Below are 15921 nucleotides of genomic sequence, written 5' to 3'. Positions count from 1 at the left end.
TGTGGCTGAGTGCAGTGAAGGATGAAGGATGAAACCCAGCCAGCCAGGTTCTGAGTCAGGTCGGGCAGAGGGACACCCTCCCCGTATAAGCCCCAGTTTCCTTTACTGTAAATGGGGTGGTAATCAACCTTGACCTAGCTGCTGCATGCTGAGCCCCGTGGGTGGGTCCAAGGCAAGATGGGGTCTCGGGGCTCGTTGCCCCCCGTGCTGCCCAGGGGTAGCCCCAGGTGTGGCATGGTGTATGGCTGGGAGCAGCCTGGGTTCCAAATCCATTTGCCCACCAGACACAGGGTCCAAGCAGGTGTGGCTGGGGTGGCAGCTGCCTGGGAGGGCCCGTGACGGTGACGTCCTTCTTATTCCTCTTCTCCGTATTAGGTCATGGGAAAGCGTAGCTGGAGGGCCCGCCTGAATCACAGGTGACGGGCCTGGGACCAGAGGCACACACATGCAGACGCCCAGCGTGAGGGTTCAGAGAAATGATGCAAAGACCTGACGGTGGGAGGGGAGGGGGCCCACAGCCACCTGGGAGCTGGCAGGCAGCCAGCAGTGATGAAAGCCCAGGGGAATGGAAACAGAGGAGTGAGCCTGTTGTAATCGCTACGCCCACTTGTCAGGGCCTATAAAGGAGGCCGGTGAGCCCCGGCAGTCACAGCACCTTGGGCGTCTCTCCTCTCCAGCCTTCTCTCTCCGTGTCTCCCCGCCACCTGCTGCCGCCACCATGACCACCACCATCCGCCACTTCTCCTCCGGCTCCATCAAGGGTGCCTCCGGCCTGGCGGGCGGCTCGTCCCGCTCCTGCCGGGTGTCTGGCAGCCTGGGCGGGGGCTCCTGCAGGCTGGGGTCTGCCGGCGGCCTGGGCAGTGGCCTTGGAGGCAGCAACTATTCTAGCTGCTACAGCTTTAGCTCTGGCGGTGGCTATGGCAGCGGTGGTTATGTCAGCGGTGGCTATGGTGGTGGCTTTGGAGGTGTCGACGGGCTGCTGGTGGGAGGCGAGAAAGCCACCATGCAGAACCTCAACGACCGCCTGGCCTCCTACCTGGACAAGGTGCGCGCCCTGGAGGAGGCCAACACGGAGCTGGAGCTGAAGATCCGTGATTGGTACCAGAAGCAGGCCCCGGGGCCGGCTCCTGACTATAGCTCCTACTTCAAGACCATCGAGGATCTGCGGAACAAGGTAGGAGCTGTGATGGGAGGGGTCCTGGGTGGGGCACAGCTTTTCCTCCCCTGCCATCTGCCCTTGATCAAGGCCTGGAGCCCAGCCTGGGGGCTGCCACAGGGTCTTGGGGAGCCAAGGACAGCTTGGCTCCAGCTTGGCCTCTGGGAGCCCACCTTGGGGCCACTATGTGGCTTATGATTTCTTTTTCAGGACAGTAGACTGGGCTAGGGACAAGTAGGTCTTGTGGGGCTCCCTGGAGCCTGTTTCCCATCATGGAGCTTTTGCCACCTTGTGTGGTTGTAGGATAAGAGGGATGGAGGCATGAGGAGGGCTGGTCTCCTGGGGCTGCTGGATACTCAGACACAGCTTTCCTTGGAACAAGAGGGGGATTTAGGGCTAAGCTAAGGTGGTGTCAGGGGTCTGGTGAGCTCCTGCTGGCACCTGTTGGGAGGAGGAGGCAGGAGAGAGCGGGTGGGACCTCAGGAGGCCACTTCTATGCCTTATTTGGGGATTTTTCTGGCTTCTCCATCTCTCCTGCTGCGTCCTCAAGACAGGCTCAGCAAACTTGGGGCAGGGCTGCCTGCTGGAGCGTAGGGTCAGGGCTTAGCAGAGGTCACGACTTCTGATTTGGGAATTACACTTTGGTGAGGGCTCCTTTAGTTTTCCTCTTGCGGGAAGCCTCTCAGGAGTACTGTATCCCCAATTGTAATAAGAGGGAGTTTCTCACATCCATCCTCTTTCCAGGATTCAGGAAGAGTTTCTGCCTGGGGCATCCTCCTATTCTTTTCTGGCTCTCCTGCATTCCGAGGCTGGCACTCCCAGCTGGCTGTCTGCTTTGCTTTAAGGCAGAGTCTGGCAAGGGGGTTCTGTGGGGGGGTGGAGGCAAGTCTGAGGGAGGAGGGGAGTATCAGCCATCAGACTCCTGCTGGCCCTGCCTCTGTCACCAACTGTTGAGCAGTAAAGCTGGGAGACAGGGTGGGAAGGGAGCCTTCCCAGAGAAGGTAGCCACATCCTGGCCCCCAGATGGAGAGTCTCATCTCAGAATCCTGGTCTGGGCTGAGTTGCTCCCACCCAGGGACCTGATCACTCTCCCATCTTCCCAGATCCTCACGGCCACCGTGGACAATGCCAACATCCTGCTTCAGATCGACAATGCCCGCCTGGCTGCTGATGACTTCCGCACCAAGTGAGCCCTGACCAGGGTCTGGGGAGAAACTGGGGGCAGCCCTCCCTACTGAGGAGCCCAGGCCTCCTCAGTGGCTGAGGAGCCCACTGAGGAGCCTCCTCAGTGGCTGATGGCAAGGTCCAGAATCTAGGGGTTAAGGAGTTCACCTCTTAGCCCAGGATGCTGCAAAAGCAGCAAATTCTGAAGGTCACTGGGCTTAGTCAGGTGATGGAAGAGAGAGAGGGGAGGCAGGAGGCAGAGAGGAGAGGAGTCAGGAAGCTGGGTGGGGTGGGGCCTTGCACTGTGTGGTCCCAGGGCCCCAGGGCTGGGGATGGCTTCCACTCCACCCTCTCATTGGAAAAGATCCTGATGCTGGGAACGATTTGAGGGCAGGAGGAGAAGGGGGCAACTGAGGATGAGATGGTTGGAAGGCATCACTGACTCAATGGACATGACTTTGAAGAAACTCCGGGAAATGGTGAAGGACAGGGAAGCCTGGCGTGCTGCAGTCCATGGGGTGGCAAAGAGTTGGACATGACTTAGCAACTGAACAAATACCCCCTCATCATTCAAGGGCAGGGTGCTGGCCAGAACCAGCCAGTCCAAGCATCTTGACGGAAGTCTCTGGTTCCCTTTGCAGGTTTGAGACAGAGCAGGCCCTGCGTGTGAGCGTGGAGGCCGACACCAACGGCCTGCGCAGGGTCCTGGATGAGCTGACGCTGGCCAGAGCAGACCTGGAGATGCAGATCGAGAACCTCAAGGAGGAGCTGGCCTACCTCCGCAAGAATCACGAGGAGGTGAGGCAGCTGGGGCAGTAGGTCAAAGAGATGCTGAGGGGGTGGCAGGGCTCCATTGCTGTGCCAAGGCTGTGACTGGGATGAGAAGTCCTACTGTGTAGCAGATTCTGAAGGTTGCTGGGCTTAGTTAGGTGATGGAAGAGAGGGAGGGGAGGCAGGAGGCAGAGAGAGGAGTCAGGAAGATGGGTGGGGGTGGGGACTTGCCCTCCGTGGTCTCAGGGCCCCAGGACTGGGATTGGTTTTCACTCCACCCCCTCATCATTTGAAGGCAGGGTGCGCCCACGTATCCAGGCTGGTTAGCTCAGAGCATTGCCCTGTCTGCAGAGCCCAGTTCCCCATGCAGGGCAGCCTTCTCCATGTATCACCCTGCTTCCCCGCATCTGGGGAGTCTCCCAGGGGCCCACAGAAGCCTCTTATGCCCGTCCTGGCCTCCCTCACCAGACAGGAGATAATTGAGGAGGATTCCCAGCTCAAACCCTCCAATCTGGACCCTAGGTAGAAGTATGGAAATTAGATGGGAGGTTCTGGGGGCTCAGGCCTAAGAATTAGATTTTATTTTCAGAGAGCCCTCAGTCTAGTGGGGGAGCACACAGTCTATCCTGGGGGAACCGCTAGTCTGATATTGGAGGCAAAGCCCACATAGACCAGGTGAAAAAAAGTCATTTGGAGGGTCAGAGGGTAGAGGGTGAGCAGAACAAAGGAGATGTTGTGGGAGGGGTCTGGAGAGTTTGTGTGGGAAGGTCGGGAGTGAGAGGTCAGAGCGGGGGATGCCCACACCCACCACCCCCTCCTCCACAGGAGATGAAAGCCCTGCGAGGCCAGGTGGGTGGCGAGATCAACGTGGAGATGGACGCCGCCCCCGGCGTGGACCTGAGCCGCATCCTGAACGAGATGCGCGACCAGTACGAGAAGATGGCGGAGAAGAACCGCAAGGATGCCGAGGACTGGTTCTTCTGCAAGGTGGGGGCTCCCGCAGACCAGAGGTCTCTCCCAGGGTGTGGGGTGCAGGACCTGAGCCCCCACAGTAAGCCCAGAGCCTGGCACGTTGGGCTGCATGGTGAGCTGCACAGATCCCGGTCGTCAGGGTCGCCTGTTGCATTCACAGGCCTGCAGCTTGCCTGAAACTGGGATCTGATGGGGTCAGGGGGAGTCCCCCTCAGGAATAAAGCCAGAGGGTCAAGACCCCAGGAGCTTCCATCTGTCCCTCAAGAAGTCAGGAACCAGTACCACGGGCCTGGCTACTGTCCTGGCTGGTTCTCAAATTTCCTACTCTTGTACCTTCTTCTTGAAGGCATTAGAGATAAAACTTAACATCCTTTCAAAGTCTTCTAGGTTTGGGGAGGTGGGAGGCTGATGAGAAGGCGTTGCTCCCACAGTCAGGTTTGGAAGGAGGCTTGAGAGGCCTAGGGAGGTCAGGAAGGTAGCCGTGGTGAGGGGAGTTGGGGGGATGGGGTGAGTCCAGGAGCCTGTCTGGGTCCAGAGTGGGCCCTGGGCTGAGCATATGGAGACCATGGGGGTCGCCTTGGAGAAGGGAAGCCAGGTTCATGCTGCCCTGTCCTGTATCCTGTCTGCAGACGGAAGAGCTGAACCGCGAGGTGGCCACCAACAGCGAGCTGGTGCAGAGTGGCAAGAGCGAGATCTCGGAGCTCCGGCGCACCTTGCAGGCCCTGGAGATCGAACTGCAGTCCCAGCTCAGCATGGTAGGGGCGCCGCCGGGCCTGGCAGGGGAGGTGCCCAGGGCTCTGGAGGGGGCCCTGTGCACCCTCGCTGATCCGGCCTCTCCTGCTCCCCTGCAGAAAGCATCCCTGGAGGGTAGCCTGGCCGAGACAGAGAACCGCTACTGCATGCAGCTGTCCCAGATCCAGGGGCTGATCGGCAGCGTGGAGGAGCAGCTGGCTCAGCTGCGCTGTGAGATGGAGCAGCAGAACCAGGAGTACAAGATCCTGCTGGACGTGAAGACCCGGCTGGAGCAGGAGATCGCCACCTACCGCCGCCTGCTGGAGGGCGAGGACGCCCAGTGAGTTGGGGAACCAGGCCAGGGCTGGGGGCCTGGGGCAGGGCTGAGTCCCAGACCCACATCTAATCTTTGTTTTTTTTTTGCAGTCTGACCCAGTACAAGACCAAAGAACGTAAGCATTTTGGTAACTGAGGGTGGGGCTGTACAAGGCAGGTGACCCACCTGTATCTTGCTGGGGGAGTGACCCCAGGAGCTCCAGGAAATGATGGCTGATCCTCAGCAGGGGTGGGGGAAAGAGACCTGGTGGGGCTCAGGGTCCTCATTAGATGAGAGAGACACTGTCTGGTCCGATGGGGGCAGGGCAGGAAAAGGCCCTTTCCTGGGAGATCCTAGGCTGAGAAAAGACACGTGGTCCCAGCTCTGAGACTTTCATCTGGTGGGGAGATAGGCACATGGTCTCACTCTTTTTGCTCTTGGGACCTTACAGATGAGTAAAGGCAGTCTTGTGTCTGGAGTCTCTTGTCTGGTGGCAGAAAGGGACTTGATCCTTGTCCTCCAGATCCCAGTCTGATGAGGCAGATAAGGTCGCAGCCCTGGGGTCTCTAGTCTAAGGGAGGTGATGGGGACCAGGGTCTTGTCTTGGAGATCCTTGTCTGAAGGGGGCAAAATCCATGTCCTGGAGACTGCAGAGAAATGGAATCAGACTCCATTTCAGACTAGCATCTGGTCTGCGCAGTCTTCCTCTTGCAGAGGGTCAGAATCAAACCATTTATTTGCGAGGCAGGACCCAGCCAGGGGCACCAGCAGGGAACAGGGTGGGAGGGAGGGAGTGGCAGGGTCGGGGCGGGGGGAGCGGCACATGTGGGGGTGTGATGTTGAGGGGCCAGCAGAGGCGTGGACACAGGTGGCCGTGGTGGGAAGAGCTGGCTCCGCTCAGGGGGCTGGGGGCTGAGCCAGGATCTCTGGGCCCCCACCCACCCCGAGTGTCTGTCTCCTGCAGCCGTGACCACCCGCCAGGTGCGCACCATTGTGGAGGAGGTGCAGGACGGCAGGGTCATCTCCAGCCGCGAGCAGGTCCATCAGAGCACCCACTGAGGGCTCTCTCCCCCACCAGCCCCCTGGGGCTCCCCACTGGCTGCGCAGCCTCCAGCCTCCCCAGCCTCAGTCCCCCAGCTTCAGTCCCTTTCCTGTCCTCACTCCCTGACCAATAAAGCTTCTTGACTGAGACACAGAATGCTTCCTTTTTGTGGCCACTGAGGACCCTAGTGAGGAAGGGGTGAAGGGTATGGGGGAAATGGGGACAGGGGGAGCTGTCCGCGGACACCCACTGTTGTTGACTTGGAGGACAGGGGTCATCTTAGAACAGGGGTGAGGACTAGGTCTGGGCAGAGCTTGGGGCGGGGGTTGCTCTGTGCCTCCCAAGTGCTGATGACCCCAGGGAGGGTGGTCCAGGCAGTGACCCCAGGGAGGGTGGTCCAGGCAGCACCAGACCCAGGGAGAGGTCAGCGTGTCAGGAGGATGTCTTAGGTGCCCTCTTCTTGCCCCATAAGTGGGTGCGTGACCTTGGGTGGTGCCTTCCCCTCACGGAGCCTCATTTTCTCATCCCTAAATGGACAAGAATATCTCAGGAGCCAGAGCTCCTCACGGTCCTGTGGGCTGTGTCCTCCTCTTAGAGGGGACGAGGTGCGGGGCGGGGTGGGGGGTGGTTGGGGAAGAGAGGCAGGCCAGGACAGGAATCAGGATCCTCCTGAGAGAGGCACCAGCACTGAAGGTGGGTGGGTGGAACTGGATGCTTCCATTGTTTCAACTCCAGGAATCTTGAGACCTGCGCTTCCAGAAAAGGCAGGTGTGGGAGAGAGGGCGGGGCCTCTTCCAGGGACGTCTCCTCAAATGGTCAGCTGAGGATGGGGCGTTCAGGGGAGGTGGTACCCTGGGAGCAGCACCGCCCTCCCTGGCCCTTTTTCCCCTCCTGGTTCCAGCAGCTTGGAGGTCAGGTGAAGCTGCCTCCTGGGGAAGTGGTGAGGGGGGGGGGCGCGTTCTGCCCATTTGCTCTAACACCCTCCAGCCCAGCCCTTCTCACTCAGCCAGCAGGGGAGGAGTCCCGGAAGCCTTCCTTTGAGTAAATCTGAAAACCACTGGGCTGGGTGGGTCTGATTTTCCAGTGTTCTTAAGAAGTCGGGGTGGGTGGAGGGGTTAATGAGAGGAGGGATGCCCCCATCCTAGTTCACAGACAGGCCTGGACTCTCTGCTGCTGCAGAGTCACACAGACCCCTCCAAACACCTGCTCTTCCGGATGCCTGAAGACTGAGGGTTGGCCCAGGGGCAGGGAGGGGGCAGGAGTAGCCAGAGACCCCAGTGGTGGGGGTTTGGGACCAGAGGGAGAGGGGGCGGGAGGAGCAGGCGGGGCAGTGGCACGGGAGCTGTCTATGAAGTGGGCAGCAGGGTGTTAGGACTTGGAGCAGATCCCAGGCCCTCTCCGGATCTCAGAAGTAGCAGTGAAGGAGGGCTAGATGAGCTCGGGCCCGCGGCCCTTCCCGCCCTGACCCCACAGACGCGGAGGACAGTGAGTTCCCTTCCACGGGCTGGAGTCCAGGGCGCGCGTCTGCAGAGGCAACCGCAGGACTCCAGCGGGCTCGGAGTGTGGGCTGGCGTCTGTCGCCTGGGCAGCAGTCCCGGTAGGGATGGAGGGTGGGAGGGAGGAGGCGCTGAACCCACGGGGCCCCCAACCATACATCCGGCCGCAACTAGAAGAACCAGCCCTGGGCCGCGGATGGCTCATCGAGGGGTGATCTCATTTACCTGAAGAACAGTCTCAGGAAGCGCGGAGAGGCGCCCCATTGTGTGGATACGGACACTGAGGCTCCGAGGAGCAGTGACTCAGCCCCTGTCCGGAGCCTGGCGTGTCAGGGGTGGAGCGGGGCGCAGGAGGGGCGGGGCTGTGCTGGGAAGGGCGGCCAGAGCCCCACCCCCTGCCCAAACCCAGGCTCTTGGGCGGGGCCCTTGTCTCCCGGCAGACTCTGGAGGTCCCCTCTTACTGAGGGGCCGAGTGACGAGGGGTCAGAGTGTGGGGCTGGCCAGAGGCAGCCCCCGACTTCACCCTTCTGCGGGGGAAGAAGCCTCTGCCCACACAGTGAGTGGGTGGGTGGTCGGGAGGCCACAGTGGGGGAACAGCCAGATGTCCCCAGCTGCCCCAGGAGGGCGGTGGCCACAGTGCTGGGGTTGGGGGTCCTTGGGGCAGAGCGCAGGGCCCAGAGAGGGAATGCCCGGCCCTTTCCAGGAATGCTCAGCCCAGGCCTGGGCAGGAGGGAGCAGCAGGGAGTGACCAGGCACGCCAAGCTGACCTAGGCTGCTGGGGCTTGTGCAGGCAGCGGGATGGGGGGACCCAGCTGCGGGCTTCTCGGGAGAGACTCCCAGTCCGTCCACACCCACACTCCCGCCCACTGCTGCATGGAATGTTTAGGTGAGCCGGGCTCTACCTACCCTTTGTGCAGCCTCTCCCACTTTCCTATGATGGCCACATGCACGGGATTCCCAGGATGGGGCTGGGCCGGTGGTAGCCAGTCCCTGTGACTCTGCCTTCACACACCCACACTGGGAAGGGTGACCTGGCGGCACTTCTGCTGAGAAATGACACGGCCATCACACTGTCTGCAGCACTGTGTTGCTCTGTGCCCGGGTCTGCGCTGGGCATGGGAGAAGGAAGAGACCCAGGCCTTGGCCTGGGAGGCCCCTGAGCCACCTGGAGGGAGCCCAGTCTAGGGCTGGTGAGCCGGGCACAGCGGCAGGCCTGACACTTCCCTCAGCCCTTAGGAACTGCGGTCTTCTGCACCACCCAGGCTGTCCGGGGCTGAGGGGAACAGCGGGACAGAGCCAGGACAGTTCTGCCTCTTGGCAGCACGCAGGCTGTCACCCAGCCTGACCCAGCCACAGGCTCCCCTGAGGGCCTCTTGGTTGTGCAGCCTTCATGAGGGGCTCTGAGAATCCCACGAGGGAAGGGGAGCATCAAACGTGGTTGGGGAGAGAACCACAAAAGGCAGATCAGGTGGTCACAGACTCACCCAGATCCTGGGACCAGTCATGGGGCCAGAGCCTGCATCCAGGCTATTTGTTCCCTCCCAGAGAGCCTGCCCCCTCCCTGCAGGCCCCCTGCACCCCATCATGGCCTGAACACTCGGTGTTAGAATCGCCTCTACCTTCTCCAGACGTCCTGCTTTGAGGGCCTCTCTGTCTTGTTCTTTGCATCTGAGTGTCCACACAGTATGTGGCACATAGTAGGTGTTTTATAAATACCTGTGGATAAATGCAGTGATAGCCACAGCTCTGTGCAAGCTTCTTTATTTATTTCACCCCTATGTGCCTGTGAAGTAGTGCTGCTATTCCCATTTCCCAGAGAAGGAAACTGAGGCTCAGAGGGGAGGAGTGACTTGCCCAGTATCTGGCCCCTGCTTGCCCAGCTCCAGCCTGCTCTGTCCTGGCTTGTTTGGGCTCCTCTCTTTCTTCATCCTGACCTGAAACCTGTGGCTCTGGCTGCCAGCGGGGGCTGGGAGCTCTCTTCCCCTCCGCCTCCCCGGAATCTCATCCTCCCCCGCCTCCCCAAGCCGTCTCTTGCTCCCCAGCCTGGCTGGTCACTGGAATCCCCTGGGATCTTGTAAAAAACGTCCTCACCATCAGGTTTATCCAGCCCAGTGCTGCTGAAGTGGGTCAGAGCAGGGCCCGGGAAGCTGTATGGGGACTCTCATGACCAGTCCGGTTTGGGAATCGCTGCAAGTGGAGTGCTAAGTTGCTTCAGTCCATTTCTGACCCTTTGCGACCCATTGGACTATAGCCCACCTGGTTCCTCTGTCCATGGGATTCTCCAGGCATGGATATTGGAGTGGGTTGTCATGCCCTCCTCCTGGGGAATCTTCCCGACCCAGGGATTGAACCTGTGTCTCTTACATCTCCTGCATCGGCAGGCGGGTTCTTTACCACTAACACCACCTGGGAAGTGTGGCATTGGCCAATGATATTCCCTGGCCAGTTCAGGTATGCGTTGCTACCTGGGACGGGGCTGGATCAAGGAGAAAGGTAAGAGGCCGGGGTGGAGGAAGGGATGGGAGTCTGTGCTCTGTGCTGACCAGGCCTGGCAATTCTGGCTCTTGCCAACCTTGGTGCAGGTATGTCTCAATGGCACGGAGGAAATGCCAGCTGCATCCCGCAGGCCAAGCGTCCCATGTTTCCTGCTGTACTGGGCTGTATTCCTAACCTTAATTTTTCTCTCCAGGGTCAAACGATAAGTTCCCAGTTCAGAGACCATGATGATGTCGCTCTCCTCTCCTCTGCACCCCAAATGCGTGGTGGGTGCTCCATCTGAGGTGTTGACTGAAGAGGTCTGATGGGTTGGTTGGCAGCTTCCTGAAGCTTCTCAGCCCACGCAGGTCCCTGATCTCCAGGGCAGGACCTGCTGTGTAATCCCACCCCCAACTCATCCAGGACGGGGGTGGCAGGTAGGGGCAAGGGGGTGGAGGGGAGGGGTGGTTATCTGGTGACAAGGGAGGTGGAGGGCATGTGGGACAGATGGGGGGTGCAGAGAAGAAGAGACCACGGGGAGAGTTGTGCACCTTGGTCAGGGTGCCGAACCTGGGTCTAGTCTCTGCTTCTCTGCTCTCTCTGGTTGGGGCTTGGTGGTCTTTGGTGACCTCAAATGCTGTTTCCAGTTCTGAAGCTGATGAGTCTGTAATTGGACCTGAACTCCAGGCCCATGCTGATGCCTGTGATGGTGGGATGTCTGTCCAAGATTCCAGAGTCCCTTTTGCCCATTTTGGGGGTTGGGGGAAAGGAGCAGTAAGTTCCCTCTCCCAGGCCTGGCCCTGAAGGCGTGTGCTGGGTACCAGCTCTGCTCATCTCTCTGGGCCCTGTGCCTACAGGTACGGGGTGTGATGTGGCAGAAGCAAAGCCCTGGTTACGCTGAGACAGACTTTCCTGCCCCAAGGTTCAAGGTGGTATCACCCAGCAGGGCTCAGGCTGAGACAAGCCCTTTCTGCCTCTTCTCACCTCCACAGAGCCACTTCAGAGCAAGGACAGTGGCCACCCCAGGGCACCCCAGGGAGGCCTCTGTGTTGGAGTCCAGACCCACCCCGCCATCTTGTCTTCAGCCCCCAGGCCAAGGTCATGCCCTCCGGGCAGAGCTCATTCCAGGCACCCTGGGGAGACAGATGGTAATGGATACACCTGGTCTCCACCCGCAGGGCATGTGTGGGAATGTGGAGACATTCCAAGCTCCAGGGTCTCATCCTGGCTCTGCAGCTCAGTGACTTTGGGTAAATCACCATTTCTCTGGCTCTCTCTGGGTCTCCCTCTCTTCTCCTCACTTCACAGAGTTGACTCAAGACAACGGTGTTTATTGGAGGGGCATAGAGAAAGTGGTTCAGGATGGTGGAAAGGGTTTGGGATGGGCGAGCAGACAGACAGGGTTTCAAGCCTTAGCTCCCTGCTGACTGGGGTCATGAGTAGTCCGCTTCCCCTTCCAAGTCCATCATCTGTGAACTGGTGGCAGGAACAGGGCTCCTCACAGGACTGTGTGGCTTGTGTAGGGCACTCCATATGATACCCGAGTCCTGGTCAGTGCAGCAGGTGACCAGAGACCCACCTTCCCTGTCTCCTTGACTGAACGCATGGAGTTGTCAAGATAAACCTAGAATCTGTGGGGGCTCCAGAGAAAACTTGGGATCTGAGCCTCAATACAATGTTGGGGCTTGGAAGCCTGTGGTGGGGGTCGGGGTCACAGGGGTGCCAGCAGCAGAGTGGGGACTCCTTCCCACTGCAGTTTTTGGTGGGTACCCATGTTTAGGTGAAGCAAGGCATTGGTGGAGGGGTGCTGCTCAAAGGGTGGAAGTGCGAGGGGGCATGGGGAGGGCCAGGGGGAGGGAGGGAGGCACCAGAGGATGGAGGTGGGTGAGAAGGGGCAGGTGAGGGGTAGCTGGGCTGGAAAGGAAGGAAGGGGAGACTTGTGGGGGTCAGGGGTGGCCACTGGGGAGGTCCTTCATGCATGTTCCTTTGTGGCTAGTGGTATGTCCTCCCCTTTCACAGATGAGAAAACTGAGGCCCAGAGGCTCGCAGACCAAAGGACTGCCTATGCCATATAGCTTGTCAGGGCAGGGATTCAAGCTGCCATGTACTGGTTTCATGGTACACACCACTTCCAGGAGGTCCTGGGGGCTCAAAAGCAACCCCGGAAACTGAAATTGAATCCAGTAAGGGAAAGAGTCATAGAATTTTTAGAACTAGAAAGAACTCTGAGATTGCCCAGTCCAGCCTTGTCACTTTGCTGAGGGCAAACAACAGCTCATAGAAGGAAGATGGTCACACAGCGAGCACAGCAGAGCAGGGCCATGAACCCAGCTCTCCTGTCCACAGCCAGGATCCCACAGCTGTCTCCCGAGACAGCCCCTGGACAGCATCACTGAGACTGTTCATCCAAGGCTGTCACCATGGGGCAGGGAGTCCTTGCATGGCCTGACTCACTGCCCGGGGACGCAGTCACCACAGAGTCGCCTGTGCCAGGGCACTGCTGGCCCCTCAGGCTCTAGGAACGGGAGCCAGATTCTCGTCGCCTAGCCTGAATCACCACCGACTCAAGTTGGGGTGTTTTCTCTTGGCTCCACCCCCCCCCCCCAAAAAAAATAGCTGGGTGGGAACTCAGCACAGAACAGAGTGAAATGCATTGACCCTGCACTGAATAATCCGGAGAGGGGCGTTGGATGGGACCCGGAGTGATGAACTCTGGAGAGGAGCCCCGCCTTCCTCACGTGCATATAAACGTTCCTGTTGTTCGAGGCTGCCTCAGCATCCTCTCGGCCTCCCTGAGCACCCTGCCCTTCTCGCTTCTCACCATGACCACCTGTAGCCTCCAGTTCACCTCCTCCAGGTCCGTGAAGGGCTCCAGCTGCATCGGCGGTGGCTCCAGCTGCGTGTCCTTCGTCCTGTCTGGAAGCTCCTGCCGGGCCTCCAGTGCCTATGGGGACCTGTCTGTATCCTGTTCCCCTTGCTACTCCTCCGGGGGTGTCTGCGGGCTGGGGGGCAGCTATGGCGGTGGCTTCGGCAGCAGCAGCAGCCTTGGGGGTCTCTGTGTGGCAGCTTGGTTGGAGGATATGGGGGTGGCCTTGGTGTTGGCTACACTGGTGGCGATGGTAGCCTCCTCCCTGGCAATGAGAAGATCACCGTGCAGAACCTGAATGACTGTCTGGCCTTCTACCTGGACAAGGTGCATGCCCTGGAGGAGGCCAACAGGGAGCTGGAGATGAAGATCCATGACTGGTACCAGAGTCAGGGGCCCAGGCCTGCCCGCGACTATAGCCCCTATTTCAAGACCATTGAGGATCTGAGGAACAAGGTGGGTTGGCCAGGGGGGTAGCTCTGGTGGCCCTTAGAAAAATGCTTGCTAGTGTCTCCATTTTACAAAGAGGGAGACTGAGGCCTGCTTTTGAGGAGTGACCACAGGCCACTTAAAATTGGTGGCAGAGGGTCCTTTTTCAGCATCAGGGTACCCTGATGCTGGGCTGGTACCCTGAGTCTCTTATTCCCTGCAAGCATTCTTTGGATTCAGCTTCTCTCAGCCTTGGGCCCAGGATGCAGTGGGGGATATGTGGTTGTATCACCCCCCCACACTAAGCTCAGTGGAGAAGGCACCTGAGGCTGACTGGGGGGGTGTAAAGCCTGACCTACCAGCTAGACAACTCTCAAGACTGGGGAGGCTTCTTTCTCTCATCTTTGCTATTCACTTCTGAGCAGCAGGGCCTTGGCTAACCAGAACTGTCCTTCACCCCCTCTGCAGATTATCGAGGCCACCATAGAGAATGCACAGCCCCTTCTGCAGATTGACAACGCCAGGCTGGTGGTTGATGACTTCAGGACCAAGTGAGCAGAGGGCGAGCGGTGGGGTTGTCCAGCCAGGAGGATCAGCAGGTCTTGAGCCTCAGAAGCCTCATGATGGACCTTAAGGCCTTGACCTTTGTCTTGCCAGGTATGAGCATGAGCTGACCCTGCGCCAGAGTGTGGAGGCCGACATCAAGGGCCTGCGCCGGGTGCTGGACGAGCTGACCCTGGCCAGGACTGACCTGGAGATGCAGATCGAAGGCCTGAAGGAGGAGCTGGCCTACCTGAAGAAGAACCATGAGGAGGTAAGGTTGCTGCTGGTGGTGGGAGGCATGTCCAGTGGAGTTGCAAATGCAACTGGGGCCAGGGAAGGGGTAAGCTGAGCACATCCTCGCATCCCTTCCTGGGAGATGCTTGCCTTGCAGAATCAGACTGGTGGGGACGTCAGCGTGGAGATGGATGCTGCCCCCAGCGTGGACCTGAGCCACATCCTGAATGAGGTGCATGACCAGTATGAGCAGATAGCAGACAGGAACCTCAGGGACACCGAGGCCTGGTTCCTGAGCAAGGTGGGACATGGGTCCTCAGCCCTCCTGCGGGGCTTCCCAGCCAGGGGGCCTCTGGAGCACTCTAAACCTGTTCTTTCCTGTCTCAGTCCAAGGAGCTGAACAAAGAAGTGGCCTTTAACAGCGAGCTGATGCAGAAGAGCCTCAATGACCTGAATGAGCTCCGGCGGGTGCTCCAGGGCCTGGAGGTTGAGCTGCAGTCCCAGCTCTGCATGGAGAAGGACCGGGAGGGCACAGCCCCAGCATCCAAATCGCCAGCAATGGCGCCACCTCCTGTAATGGAACCCTGCCACTACATGGTTCCTCCTCTTTTCTCAGGAGTGGGTTGGAGGGATCACTGCATCCATTATACAGATGGAGAAATTAAGGCTCAAACAGTGGAATAACTTTTCTCCACGTCTTCTGGCTCATCAGCAGCCCAGCTGGGGTTGAAATCCACGCACCTCTCTGGACACATGCCCAGAGACCTAGGGGGTCAGCAATGATCACTTCTGTTGACTCTTTCTCTCTCTGCCTCCCTCACAGAAGGCATCCCTGGAGAAAAGCCTGGAGGAGACCAAAAACTGCTACTGCCCGCAGCTGGCCCAGATCCAGGAACAGATCTGCAGGTTGGAGGAGCAGCTGGCCCAGCTGCACTGCGAGATGGAGCAGCAGAACTAGCAGTACAAGATCTTGCTGGACGTGAAGACGCAGCTGGAGCAGGAGATCGCCACCTACCGCCACCTGCTGGAGGGCGAGGACGCCCAGTGAGTGCCCGGACCCCCTGTCCTGCCCCCCAGACCCTTCAGCCCCGCCCCTGCTGCTCCCAGCACACCTGACCGCTCTGCTTTTTCTCCCACACAGTCTGTCCTCCCAGAAACCATCCGGCCAAAACTATGCTTCCTGCGAAGGTAAGGCTCCTGAGGGTCCCGGCCACCCTTGAGCCCCCGGCCCTCCCAGGGCCCTTCTCACTTCCTTTCCTCTCTCCCACAGTCTTCACCTCCTCCTTCCCGTCCTCCTCTGGCCGGCTGACCCGGTCCATCCTCAATGAGGAGGGCTCGTCCGGCTTCTGCCCGGGCCAGAACTCCAAGCCCTGAGCGGCTTCTCCTGGAGCCTCCCGCCTGCCCTCCCACCTGCCCACCCGCCAGCCTCACCGCCCGAAGGCCCGGATCTGGCCCCTGCTCCCCGCATGCGGCTCCCAGCTGTCTTTCCTCCCTCTCTGCTGGTGGTGGGCTAATAAAGCTGAATTTCTGGTTGATGCAACAATTCTGTGTGGTCTCCATTCTTGAAGTGATGAGAGGGGGTTGGAGGTGCCTCCGAGGAATCTTCTGGGACCTGACAGCCTGAGGGAGGAAGCAAAGAGCCAAGTGAAACAGCTCGAAGGGCGTTCAGAGACGACCTCCGGGCTGTTGTGGGGTAGGAGTGGGAGTCCGGACGCAGGCTCGGGA

At 59.5% G+C, this 15921-nt stretch overlaps 1 protein-coding gene and 1 pseudogene across 1 annotated transcript; both read left to right on the top strand.

Annotated features, from left to right (window-relative positions):
* Nucleotides 1–434: 434 nt before the first annotated feature.
* On the top strand, nt 435–6302 carry LOC122695096 (keratin, type I cytoskeletal 17). The gene is made up of 8 exons (XM_043904577.1): nt 435–1174; nt 2260–2342; nt 2962–3118; nt 3917–4078; nt 4693–4818; nt 4915–5135; nt 5222–5247; nt 6076–6302. The coding sequence occupies exons 1-8, from the start codon at nt 719–721 to the stop codon at nt 6168–6170; spliced, it is 1326 nt and encodes a 441-aa protein (XP_043760512.1). The 5' UTR covers nt 435–718; the 3' UTR covers nt 6171–6302.
* A 3644-nt stretch (nt 6303–9946) lies between these two features.
* Nucleotides 9947–15720, top strand: LOC122695095 (annotated as a pseudogene).
* Nucleotides 15721–15921: the final 201 nt, after the last annotated feature.

The sequence above is a fragment of the Cervus elaphus genome, chromosome 5, assembly GCF_910594005.1.
Source record: "Cervus elaphus chromosome 5, mCerEla1.1, whole genome shotgun sequence".
Lineage (NCBI taxonomy): Eukaryota > Metazoa > Chordata > Mammalia > Artiodactyla > Cervidae > Cervus > Cervus elaphus.
This window is presented reverse-complemented; position numbering and strand designations above follow the sequence as displayed.

Bases quoted from the DNA above. Each gene is read 5' to 3' on its own strand.
- LOC122695096 (XM_043904577.1), top strand. From the start codon at position 719: ATGACCACCACCATCCGCCACTTCTCCTCCGGCTCCATCAAGGGTGCC. The intron at 1,175-2,259 runs GTAGGAGCTGTG...CCATCTTCCCAG, and splicing joins TCGAGGATCTGCGGAACAAG to ATCCTCACGGCCACCGTGGA. The intron at 4,079-4,692 runs GTGGGGGCTCCC...TCCTGTCTGCAG, and splicing joins AGGACTGGTTCTTCTGCAAG to ACGGAAGAGCTGAACCGCGA.